Source organism: Pristis pectinata, chromosome 6 (genome assembly GCF_009764475.1).
Source record: "Pristis pectinata isolate sPriPec2 chromosome 6, sPriPec2.1.pri, whole genome shotgun sequence".
Classification (NCBI taxonomy): Eukaryota; Metazoa; Chordata; class Chondrichthyes; order Rhinopristiformes; family Pristidae; genus Pristis; species Pristis pectinata.
This window is the reverse complement of record NC_067410.1, coordinates 41,671,609-41,684,569: the sequence shown is the minus strand read 5'-3', so window position 1 is coordinate 41,684,569 and position 12,961 is coordinate 41,671,609. Positions and strand designations below refer to the sequence as shown.

General features: G+C 38.4%; 1 protein-coding gene across 3 annotated transcripts in view; it reads left to right on the top strand.

The window, feature by feature from the left end:
• apeh (acylaminoacyl-peptide hydrolase) overlaps positions 1-12,961 on the top strand; it is a 61,042-nt gene that overhangs the window by 36,786 nt on the left and 11,295 nt on the right. For all 3 annotated transcript variants that reach the window (XM_052018392.1, XM_052018393.1, XM_052018394.1), the window contains exons 13-18: positions 677-728; positions 883-971; positions 3,797-3,935; positions 8,520-8,603; positions 9,425-9,505; positions 11,300-11,388. In XM_052018392.1, the coding sequence (XP_051874352.1) occupies positions 677-728; positions 883-971; positions 3,797-3,935; positions 8,520-8,603; positions 9,425-9,505; positions 11,300-11,388 (534 nt within the window). The remainder of the gene's footprint in view (positions 1-676; positions 729-882; positions 972-3,796; positions 3,936-8,519; positions 8,604-9,424; positions 9,506-11,299; positions 11,389-12,961) is intronic.

The following is a 12,961-nucleotide window of genomic DNA, read 5'->3' as shown; positions in this document are numbered from 1 at the left end:
GTCAGGTGTTGAACAGCTTAGAAGGCTTGGGGACTTTTCAATTGTTTATTAATGACTTCTTAAGTAGGGCTCAGTGATAATTGTCATTGCCAGTGAGCCAGAAAGTTGTAGATACAACTCCCTTTCCAGATAACTGAGAACACAAGTCTAGGTTATCATATCAATGTAAAGCTGAAGCGGTGTGGCAGTCTCGGGTTTTATGTTTTGAATGATGCCCCAACCTCACTCTCGGGTGCACATAAAAGATTGTACAGGATTATTTCAATGAAGAGCTGTCGATTTTCTCCTTGTGTCCCAACTAATATTTACCCCTCAACCTATAAAGCGATGATCTTTACTTTTGCTTTACACGAATTGGCTGCCACTCTTGCAAACATTATTAAAGCCCATCCTTTTTCAGGTCATTTCTGCCTTATCCACTTTCCAGTCGTACTTACAGAAATATAGCTGATTGCCCCTTGTATCTATGTATGCAGTCCATCTCAGTTATCTTTTCCATACTCCTATTACATTCATGTGAAGAAAGCCCACAATTTCCTCAGTCCTAACTTGCTAATTTTCAAAGATTATCATCTTTAGTGTTTAACCTCTTAATTTTAAACTATAAGCAGAAGAATGATTAAAGCCCTATTTTGCAGTCCATCTACATCCTAATATTTTGACTTTTCTTTCTCAGGATCTCCTCGTAATAAATATTACAACAAGAAGTGTTACATCGCTTACTAGTGGTAAGTTTCTATGTTTGCAGTTTTATGTAGTCCATCTTCAGCTTTCTTCTACATGTTATTTATACTTTGACTGAAGCCTAATTGGTAGTTTTCTCTTGATCAAACTGCATGTGAATGGGAAGGTTCGTGGCATCTTTGGTTGTTTATATTGCAGGCTCAGATGCTGCAAGCTGGACACTGCTGGCTGTTCACCAGGATCTGATGGTGGTCACATGCTCATCCCCTAACTGCCCACCCAGTCTGGTAAGAAAATTTTTCTTGCAGATCTTGCTTTGAACCTTCATGACCTTCTGTAGATTCAATAGAATGATTGCACATCACTTTATCTTGTTTGATTGTGTGTTGGCAACTTTTTGGACTGGCCACAATTCAAAGAGATCTGGAAGGTTGCACAATCAGTTCTGCAATTCTGAATCTCTCAAAGAAGTACTTAATCTTTTGTTATGGACTTTGATTTTTAATGCTTCATTCCTCACCTTGTGTTCTAAAAATTAATAGAGAATAATGGATGTTAGAGCATAAGTGAAAGTAACAATCTTACCTTGTGATTAAATATCACATCAAACTGTTGAAATGTTTTGTGTATGTGATGTTTCTCCTTTGCAGTCGAGTTAATAGTTCACACTGTACAATATTTAAGGTGACGTTATTCAAGGTTGATGTTACTATTCATGTTACTCTTGAAGTATTGCCATGACTACCGGTATGTTAGGCTATTTCACTCATTGTCAGGTTTATGCTGAGAGGAACGATTGTAACTGTTTTAAAGATGCAACACCAAAATAGGCTGTTTGGCATAACCCATCTGTACCATGTTCATGCTCCACTTGAGCCTTCTCTAAAACTCTTCCTTGCATTATAAATAAATGTCAAAATAGGTTATATGACCTCTGAAGCCTCCTCTGCCATTTAGTAACATTATGGCTGAACTTCTGCATCAGCTAGTTTTTTTTCACCGTCACACCCACCCACTATTCCTGTATCCCTTGATCCCTAAGTATCAAAAATCTGGTTAATTAGTTTTAAATAACAATTGAAAATCTCTAATCCCTTTCAGTTGAGAATTCGAAATGTGCCCAATTCTGCTAGAAAAAAGTTTCTCCTTATTTTGTTCCTAAATGACTGATCACTTACTCTGACAATGGAAGGTCTAGTTCTAAACTTTTTCAGCATGCAAACCCATTATTAAGTTTCTTTCAATGTTGAAATGTTGAAACCCCTCATCGTAAATTATACAAAACCAAAGCTTGCTCTTTTTAATATCTTAGGAAAGCCTCTCATTCCAAGAATCAATATAATGAATCTTATCTGCAATCCCTTTTAAGGCAGGTATAATTTAGCTAAGGAATCTAAAGTTCTATATAGTAATCCAGGAAAAGACTCGCCAGGGGCATGTATATTTGGGGCAAGACTATATTACTCAGATTGCAATCCCATTACAATAACAAAATAATATTTGCCTTACTAATTTTCGCTATATCTGTGTTGACTTTGTAATTCATGTACAATGACAGCAATATCCTTCTTAAAACACAATGACCCTTTCATTCCCACTCTGTTTTGTCTATTAAGTCCTCGATCCATTGATTATTATATAACCCCCAATTCCATAAGCCATAATTCAGTGTAACAACCCATTGTGTGGGACAGTCTTCTGAAAACTCCACTGTTTTCAGCTTAACTACTCTTACTGTTATACTGTAATTAAACTAATTGGTTTGTTCAAACAGTGTCAAAAAATCAAGTTGACAGTGCCTATTCATATTATGATTTTCCAAGCGCTCTGTTGCTATGTCCCTCTTAATGATGTCAGACTCACTGGTTTGTTGTTTCCCCATTTTCTCTCTCCCTCCTTTCCTTAAGTAGCAGCTTTGCATTTGCTACCTCCCAATCCATGAGAGACATTCAAGAATCCTGGGGAATTCTGAAAATATCAAATTAATGAATTCACAGTCTTTGCAGCCATCTCTACCAAATCTCTTAGATGTAGAACTTCAGTTCCAGGAGATTTGTCCACTCTTAGTTCCTTTAATTCTTCTGGTAATTGCTTTACATTCCTTGTTAAATCCCTGGATCCCCACAATTTCCTGATTGTTCTTAGTAAATTTATTGTTAAGGCAGATAAAATACATGCTTAACACTTCTGCCAATTCCTTATTCACCATTCTAGTTTACCCCTTCTCTGCCTTTTAAGGAACCTGTACTAATCCATCTCCTTTTTACATACTTGTAATATCTTTTCTAATCGCTTTTATTGTCCCCAATTTCATCAATCTTTTGTTCATCCTTGCATATTTTTCAAACTCCATTTCTGAAGATGACTAGTTTTGACGGTGTTGGGAGTTTTTTTTTAATCCAGTGCTATCTTTAATTTATCCATTTAGCCACAGCTGTTCTACCTTCCTGTGACGTTTTTGGTCCTCAGGGGGATGTATATTAGTTTAACTCTTACCTTAATCCACTATTCCCTTCTCCCTTGTGCTTTTCAAGCTTCCCCTTAAATGCATCTACACCATTCACCTCAACTATTCCCTGGGATAGCAAGCTCTGCATTTCCATAACTAGTAAAATTTCATTATGATTTCTTGGTGACTATTTTAGATTGATGGCCTTTAATATTCTTCTTTAAAATTGGGAACGCTCCCCATGCCTTTATTTTAATTTTTTGTAAATTTAAATATTGCTTTGCCTTTTCAAGAGAAAAGAAACCCAGCCTGTTTGCATCCCTATAGTCAAGTTAAATATTGTATTTATTCAAGTGAGGACATGTATAGTAGTGATCTTTTTTGTAACATTCCTAAATATTATTGTGCAGTCAATTAGTTGCAGAATGGCAGATTTTTCTTTAGGAATTTCTGTATAATTTAATGGTAATCTGCCCCATCCTTAACTCCTCTCCCATCTCTCCCCCTACCCCCCACCCCCAACAATTCCAGTATATAAAAGGTTTGCATTAATCATTATGGATCAAAGATAGTTATTACTTTATTCATTGTACAACTTTTGAGGGATTTAATGAATTAGCATGGAGCCTTGTTACTTACAAAATGTTATTTTCATTCCTGTAGAAAGTGGGCTTTCTGCCTGCTGCAGGCAAAGAACAAAGGGTCACTTGGGTGGCACTTGATGAAACTGAACCATTGCCAGGCATAGACTGGAAAATTCTGACTTTTACTCCTCCACTTGAACAAGAGAATCCTAAATTCCGTAAGTAGGAAGATAAAAAGTAATTGTATGGAGCTCTGTGTTCCAACACTTGTTTTCCATTTCATTATTGAACACCTTTTATCTAATTTTAGGTATCTCTTTGTCCTCTATTCATGTCTGTTATTCTTTTTGTTAGTTGTTTTTCTGTGCTTTTGAGTTTTAGTTGTTCTGAATGGCCTAATTAAAATATGTCAAGTTTTACATTCAGTAGCAGAACCATTCAAATGAGAACAATTTTGATCCATGTCTTTTAATTGATTCCAGTAAGGCTGAACCTGGGTTAGAGAAAGGAAAAGCAAAACAATATTGATCTTGGAAATCTGAAATAAGACAAATTGTTTGACGTATTGAGTATTTAAGACAATATTTGTCAGAGTGAAACAGTTAACATTTCCAGCTGATAGATAATCTTCCAAACTTGGGAAATTAGAAATCCCAAAATGCTTTTAAGTTGAAGACAACACTGAGGGGGAGTTGGAGCAAATGGAGAGGAAGATATGAATCTATATGATAGGAAGGACACCAACAGAGATAACACAAGTTGTAGACACAAGAATTATAGAGTACTACAGCACATAACAGGCCCTTTGGCCCATCTAGTCCATGCCAGCCTGGTTTTCTGCCTAGTCCCATCTACCTGCACCCAGACCATAGCCCTCCATACCTCTCTCATTCATGTACCTATCCAAACTTCTGTTAAATGTTACAATTGAACTCACATCCATCTCTTCCACTGCAAGCTCATTCCACACTCGCACCACCCTTTGAGTGAAGTAGTTCCCCTTCAGATTCCCCTTAAATTTTTCACCTTTCACCCTAAACCTACAACCTCTAGTTCTAGTCTCACCCAACCTGAGGGGGAAAAAGCCTGCATGCATTCACCCTATCCATACCCGTTATAATTTTTTATACTTCTATAAGATCTCCCCTCATTGTCCTGTACTCCAGGGAATAAAGTCCAAACCTACTCAACTGTCCCTGTAACTGAGGTCCTCAAGTCCTAGCAACATCTGTGTAAATTTTCTCTGCAGTCTTTCAAGCTTATTGATATCTTTCCTGTAGGTAGGTGACCAGAACTCCACACACAACTCTAAATTTGGCCTCACTAGCATCTGGTACAACTTCAATGCAACATCCCAACTCCTGAACTTAATGCCCTGGTTTATGAAGGCCAATGTGCCAAAAGCTCTTTTTATGACCCGGTCTACCTGTGATGCCACTTTCAAGGGATTATGGATCTGTATTCCCAGGTCCCTTTGTTCTACCGTACACCTCAGAACCCTACCATTCACTGTGTAAGTCTTACCCTGGTTTGTCCTCCCAAAGTGCATCACCTCACACTTGTCTGCATTAAATTCCATTTGCCATTTTTCAGCCAATTGTCCCAGCTGGTCCAGATCACTTTGGAAGCCTTGATAGCCTTCCCTGCTGTCCACTATGCCCCCAATCTTGGTGTCATCTGCAAATTTGCTGATCCAGTTTACCGCATTATCATCCAAATCATTAATATAGATGATAAACAACAACGGGCCCAGCACCGATCCCTGCAGCACACCACTAGTCACAGGCCTCCAATCAGAGAGACAACCATCTACTATCACTCTCTGGCTTCTCTCGCTAAGCCAACGTTGAATCCAATTGACTACTTCATCCTGAATGCCAAGTGACTTGACCTTCTGGAGCAGCCTCCCATGCGGGACTTTGTCTAAGGCCTTGCTAAAGTCCATGTAGACAACATCTACCACCTTCCCTTCATCAGCCTTGCTGGTAACCTCCTTGAAAAACTCTATTAGATTGGTTAGATATGACCTCCTATGCACAAAGCCATGTTGACTATCCCTAATCAGGCCCTGTCTATCCAAATACTTTTATATCCTGTCCCTCAGAATACCTTCCAGTAATTTACCCACAACTGACGTCAGGCTCACCGGCCTATAATTTCTTGGCTTATTCTTAGCCTTCCTTAAACAACAGAACAACATTAGCTATCCTCCAGTCCTCCGGCACCTCACCCGTGGCTAAGGACATTTAAAATATCTCTGCCAGGGCCCCTGTAATTTTTGCACCAGCTTCCCACAAGGTCTGAGGGGACACCTCGTCAGACCCAGGGGATTTATCCACTCTAATTCACCTCAAGACAGCAAGCACCTCCTCTTCCATAATCCAGATATGGTCCATGACCTCACTACTCCTTTTTCTCATTTCTGTAGACTCTGTGAATGTCTCCCGAGTAAACACAGATGCAAGAAATCCATTTAAAATCTCTATCTCTTTCGGCTCAATGCATAGATGACCACACTGATCTTCAAGAGGACCAATTTTGTCCCTTGCTATCCTTTTGCTCTTAATATAGCTATAGAAACCCCTTGGATTCTCTTTCACCTTGTCTGCCATAGCAACCTCATGTCCCCTTTTAGCCCTCCTGATTTCTTTCTTAAGTGTTCTCTTGCATTTCTTATACTCCTCAAGCACCTCATTTGATCCTAACTGCCTAGGCCTGATATGCACCTCCTTTTTCTTTACCAGGACAGATAAAAAAAAACACAGGTGCTGGAAATCTGAAATACGGGAGAATGTTGGAAACTTGAAGGAAAAGATATTGCAATATTCATATCACTATCACTTTCATATGGTCCACTTCTGACTTTTTTCTTCCCTTTCTCAACTTTCCTCCCTCTATCACAGGGAAAAGCTGAGTGACCAATATGCACTACATGATCACAGAACCCCATAGCTATCTTGACTACCTCTCTCTCCCCCTCAACCCCCCCACTGCTTCTTGTAAGAACCGTTCGATTTTCCCAATTTCTTCAGCTCTATCGTTATCTGTTCTGATGACCATACCTTCCACAAAACTGATTTCAAGATGTCTTCCTTTTTTTCCTTAACCATGGAACCCTCACCACCACAGTTAGGGTTCCCAACCACATCTGTTTCATTTGCCTTATCTCTGCTCCCACTCTCCTCCCAACCAGAGTAAGAATAGTGCTCTCCTTATCCTCATCCTCCACTCTGCCAGCCTCCACATTAAGTCAATTGTCCAACACATCTTTGTGCTGCCACCCCAAAACACATCTCCGCTCTCCTTTCAGCTTTACGGACTATTACCTCTGCAGCTCCCTGGTTCAGATTTTCATCTTCGCCAGTACCCATTCCCCTTCTCATTAGCATCTTTTAATGCAATTGCAGGAGATGCATCACCTGTCCCTTTACATCCTCCCTTCCCATCGTCCAGGAACACTCCTAAGTGAAAAGGTAAACCAGCTCCCACTTCCAATTTAGTGTACAGAACTTGATGCTCACAGTGCTGTCTCCTTACGTTAGAAAAGCCAGATACAGATTGGGTGACTGCTTTGTTGAGCATTTCCCTGAAATCCAAAAGGACATTCTGAACTTTCAGTTACCTGTCACTTTAATTCTCCAACCCTCTCTGAGCTCTGCCTTTTGGCCTCTTACACTGCTTCAGTAAAACCCAGTATAAGTTTCAGATATAGCATCTGATGATCTAACTAGGCAAGTTACAGTCCTCAGGACTCAACATTGGATTCAACTATTTCAGAAAACCAGCCTTTCTACTTCATGTTGGAACTAACTAGAGCTGCCTAACCTCTCTTTGATTTCAGATTTCCAGTATCTGCAGTATTTTGTACCTCAGAATTTTAGCATTGTTACTTTTCTCTCTCCACAGTTATCACTCATCCGTATCTTACTACTTGCATCTCCTCTAGACCAGCGAATAATCAGCTTCACCACCGTCTCTAAGACCATATCACTATCCCATTTATCATTCATTCTCTCATGGTCACAATCCTATTGCAGACATCACTTCTGTTCTCTGCACCTCTCCCCCTTCTCTACAACTTAAAACATGTTTGATTGTTAACTTTTCCTAGTTTGGATGAACAGTCATCAATTCTGAAATGTCAACTCAGTTCCTCTCTTCACAGATCCTGCTTAAAGTGTATATTTCCAGCACTTTTGTGTATTTTGATTAGAGAAGGGCAACTTTGGCAAGATTCCAGAGGTCATATGGCACTTGTAGTGGTATACTTCACCTGAAAGTGGCCATGTTCAAGGTTCTGTTGGAAAAGCTGATATTTATTTGGTCTCTCTCAGGAATCTTCCCAGGAGAGGTGCAATAGACCAAATGAGTTTACATTCAATTAGACTTGGCCTGAATGCAAAATCTTTGATTTTGCTGGTTAAGAACTGGTGAAACAAAAGTAGTGGAATGTTGAACTAGTTATTTTCTTGGTTGTCAACCATATTTTTTTTAATGTTACTGTAAAAGAATTTGTTTTGGTAAATGCTGCATGGGCCTGGTATCAGAAAGTGGTTGATTTCCACTGTTCAAAATCACATATACATTGGTAGATTTGGGGTTTGTTTCTTGTTCCAAATATTTGCTTCAATTTGTTGTGCGAGTTCAGTTTTACTTCAGAAACTTGTTGGCAGAAGAATCTAAATTTCTGGTACATGACTGATCTGAACAGAGTATGACCTGTTGCTTGTGCAGGATGTATCTGGTATTGCTGATGTACTGTTACAATTTCCTTTTCAGTTGTTTCTTTCCTTTTCACTCAGCTGCACTGGATTTTGAAGGCATCCTTTTGATCCCCAATGAAAGAAAGGAAGGTGCTCCACCTCCAGTTATTGTTTGGCCACATGGTGAGTTAACATGATTGTGGACACATTGTTGAAGGCTGACTGAAATGAACCTGTGTTCTATGCAAGTCAACCATACACTTTGAAAAATAATGAAAATGACTTTTATTAATAAACTGCCGTCTCTTCAGTATTATCTCATCACTGTGCTGCATTGACTAGAAATTGGATTTTATTGTATAATTGAATTGATTTTAAATAAAAGCTGTAATTGAATTAGATCTGAATCCCAAAATAGACCTGTAATGAGCAGCCACTGTAGACGTTCTGTCCCATCTCTCACAGTTCATGACAATAATGTCTGCTGACTGTAGCTTTACTAACCGGCAATCCAGGAGTGCTCTCTTTTTCCAATTTTATACAACTTGATTGTCAATGATAAAGTGATGACTATTCAATTTGGAGACAGTAAGTTTAAACTGATGCAAAAGAACTGGAAAATTTTGCAGGGAATAAGCAAGGTTTTAACATTTTCAGAGGATGCATCCAAAGAAACATTTCTGGGTAATGTCTGTATCAAATCATTATTTTAATAAGATTTGATTAGGAGTGAAGGGACTGTATATCACTAGATTTTTTAAAATAAAATCAGGTCAATATTCTTAATGTCTTTTTGAGATTACCTGTATGGAGGTATACTGAATAAAGCCAGTCAAGTCACATCTATGTAGTCTGGCACCATCCTGGAAATTCCCAACCATCCTGCCTCCTCCATCCAAACAAAACCATGAATGCAGCAACAGTAATGAGAGCAAATTTAATAATTTATTATTTTAAACCAAAACAATGGATACAGATTATTATCACTCTTCAATGTTGTGTAGGTGGACCACATTCAGTTTTCACAGCAGAATGGATGTTGTACCCTGTCACTCTTTGCAAGTTGGGATTTGCAGTTTTACTGGGTAAGTAACATGTAAGATCAAACCACTGTCATCTTACAAATGTTGAGGTCGAATTCAAGTGATAAAATATAAACCAACTGTTCAATTTAAGTGGGATATCCTTGGGCAGTGCTTGGTCAAAAGAAGGCATTTTCTCACAGACATATTAACTGCCTTCCTCGTACTGCTTCAGAGTGACTAGTGAATTACTGTTGGGGTCAGATCACTTGACTTGCCTTCTGGGATCAGAGTGTTTTGTGGTGTGTACACATAAGAAAGTGGGTTTAAAATGCAGGACAATTAATGCACGTGAGATGTTCGGTTAAAAATCAATGATCTTGCTTGGTTATAAGCAGTCTGAATCTTTCTTTGTAGGAATGCAATTTTCAGGTGTGGGGTTGTGTCAGAGAACAGCTCTATTTACTTAACGCATTTTAATCCTTGAAATTGAGAAATTAAAACTTTTTTTGGGATGTTTCTGAAGGGTCTGTCTTTGGCTCACTAGCATTGTAAAGAGAAGTTTAATGCCAACAGAGACTGGAGTCATTTTAAATTTAAAGTATAGTACTTCCAAGTTAAATGGTGAGATTGGCAAGTATTGGATGACACAATGAAAAAGGCCATAACTATGTGTGAGCATCAGTGATTATGATTCTAGTAATCATAAACTAAGCTGTTCATTATATAATGAATCAGTTACTATGGAAATGTCTCACTTTATGACCCACTGTATTAGAATATGTATTGAGTTTGTGGTATGAATTGTTATATGTTCTTGTAGGGGGGTGTATTGATTCCCAGGATGTCACAAGTAAAAGCAGAAAAATTTAGAAATGTGTAGTAGATTCATTCGACACTAAAAAGGTAGATTTTCACTTTGGCTGGTGACCCCTCTATTAATTCTAGTGAAGCTTTTCAGCCTGAAAGGTTTTTACTCTTTATTGATGCTGGCACAGCTGATTTTCAGGAAGAAAGTTAGTTTTTCTTTGTTTCTTTTAAATGACAGTGTTGAAGACCATATTCATTATCATTGTTGTTGACTCTATCCCACTTCTGTCATTTGAAACTGAGTGAGTCTGTTCACAACTGTTATCAGTTTTGACATGGTGATAAACTTCGGAGCAAATATCTGCATCACTACTAGGAATACCTGTTTCCATCTCAACTTCCATCCCTGCCTCATTTAATTAGTTGTTGAACACCTCATCCCTGCCTTTTGATTATGTCCAGGTGACCATTCCAATACATTCCTGGCCAAGCTCCTTCATCTTATACTCCGTGTACTTGAAATCACCCAAACTTTCTGTCCAAGTCTAATTCTTCAACTCCCTTAATCTTGCTGACCTGTTAAGCAAGCCTCCAGTTTTTAAAATTGTCACCCTTTATTTCAAATCTCAGCATGTCTGCACCCCTCCCTATTTTTGTTATCTCACTTGGTCATGCAACCTTTGGATATCTGTGCTTTTTCAATTCTGACCTCCTTGATCATTCCTGAATTTAATGGCTGCACCATTGGCAGCTGTTCTTTCAGCTGTCTTGACCCTAACTTTCTCCAAATCTGCACTTCTCTACCTCTCTGTTTTCCTTTTTTTTTGAGGTGCTCCTTTAAGCTTACCTCTAACTAATATTTTTGTCATGTCCTTTTATAGAATAATGTCAAATTTTGTTTGAAAAGTTCTTGTGAAACATCTTGGGATATTTAGCTTCATGGAAAGCACTTAACAAATATAAGTTTTTATTGTTGGACATTGAACTTCCAGTATTTTCATTTTGCCTCTGCTCAAGTAATGTAGCTTTAATTCATTGATTCTACAGTAAACTACAGAGGTTCCATTGGCTTTGGACAGGATAGTGTCTGCTCTCTGCCTGGGAACGTAGGAAGCCAAGATGTGAAAGATGTGCAGGTAATGAACTGTTTAGTTCAGGTAATTTATGTATAGAAGCTAGAGCATTATTCCAAGAAAACTTAATGAGCTCAATGAAGAATATTGGTCTGGTTATGGGTATAGACATCTATTTAACATAAGAGTTTTGTTTTGTTGTTTATGCCACAATCAAGTGGAATTGCTGGTGTCAAAACCTTTTTGTGGAGTGAGTGAACTAACAAATAAAAATGACCCAAATGCAGGAAGTTATTTGCAGGTTTGAGTTTTAGGACATCCTGTTAATTCAAGTCACATGTTCGATTTCATTATTTAAGAATTGTAAGCAAAGTGCAGGGCCTAAATTTGATTTATAGGGAATTCAATGGTAAATAGTAAGTAGGTTTCAACTGATATTAAGTTTAACGTTTAGTTTTATCCTGGAATTCCACAAGACTTGGGAAACTTCTCATAACATGTAAGAAGCATCTAGACAAATAGCTGACATAAAAGGCGACACACCTAGCATGAGTGAATCAGATTAGTCTCGGTACGTAGAATGGGAGGCTTGGACATGGTGGGCCGAAGGGCCTGTTCCTGTGCTCTACAACATTATAAGTTAGGTGACTAGTAGCTCACCTGTAAGGACTTGCCAGAATGATTACCCTTATTAGTCTTTGGATGAAAAAGCATCTACCCTTTTATCCTAATGAATTGAAATCGATGGCCCCTCGGTTATGACCCCTAAAATAGGTCCTTCCAGTTTAGGTGCCTCATTATTTTACACACCTTATTTAAATCTCCTGGCAGCATTTTCTGTTCCAAAGAAAACAATTGTACCTCATGTTGAAATTTTCCAGTCTTGGCAACATCCCCTCCAGTATAATTGCATCCTCTGAACCCTCCCCAGTGTAATTGTATCTTTAATCTGAGGTGGTGACCAAAACCATACACTGTCAAGCCAACAAGCAGTATATACAGTTCTAACATAACCAGCTTGTTCTTGTATTCCATGCTTCAGTTAAGGACTTTAAAAGCACTTAAGTCCTTTATCTATGTGTCCAGCTGGTTTTAAAGATCTGTGGACATGTACTTTGAAATCCCCGTTTTTTTTAAACTCACTTTTATTATATTGAACATACATCTATTTATTGTACTTTCCCTTGCCCTGTTGAAACTCCTTAAGTGGATCACTTGATAGTTCTCTGGATTAAATTCCATTTGCTACTTTCCTGCCAAACTGGTCAGATCATTGGTATTGTCCTGAAATCAAAAGCTACATGACCACTTTATTTTTATCATCTGCAAATCTCTTTATTATCCCACCACATTTAATCTAATTCCCAATTCTAATATACAGCAAAAAAAAAGAACCAAGTACTGATCCTTGTAACACTTCCTAGTCACAACACCAGTCAATTTTGGATTCAATTTGCTATTCTCACTTGGATCCCATAGATTTTTATTTTTGATCAGACGGACATGTGGAATGTTGTCAGAAGCCTTGCCGATATCCATGTGGACTGCATCAAATGCATATCCTCATCAGCCTCCGTGTTATCTCTTCACGAAATTCAGTCAAGTTACTCAAACAAGGCCTTCCATTAACAAATGT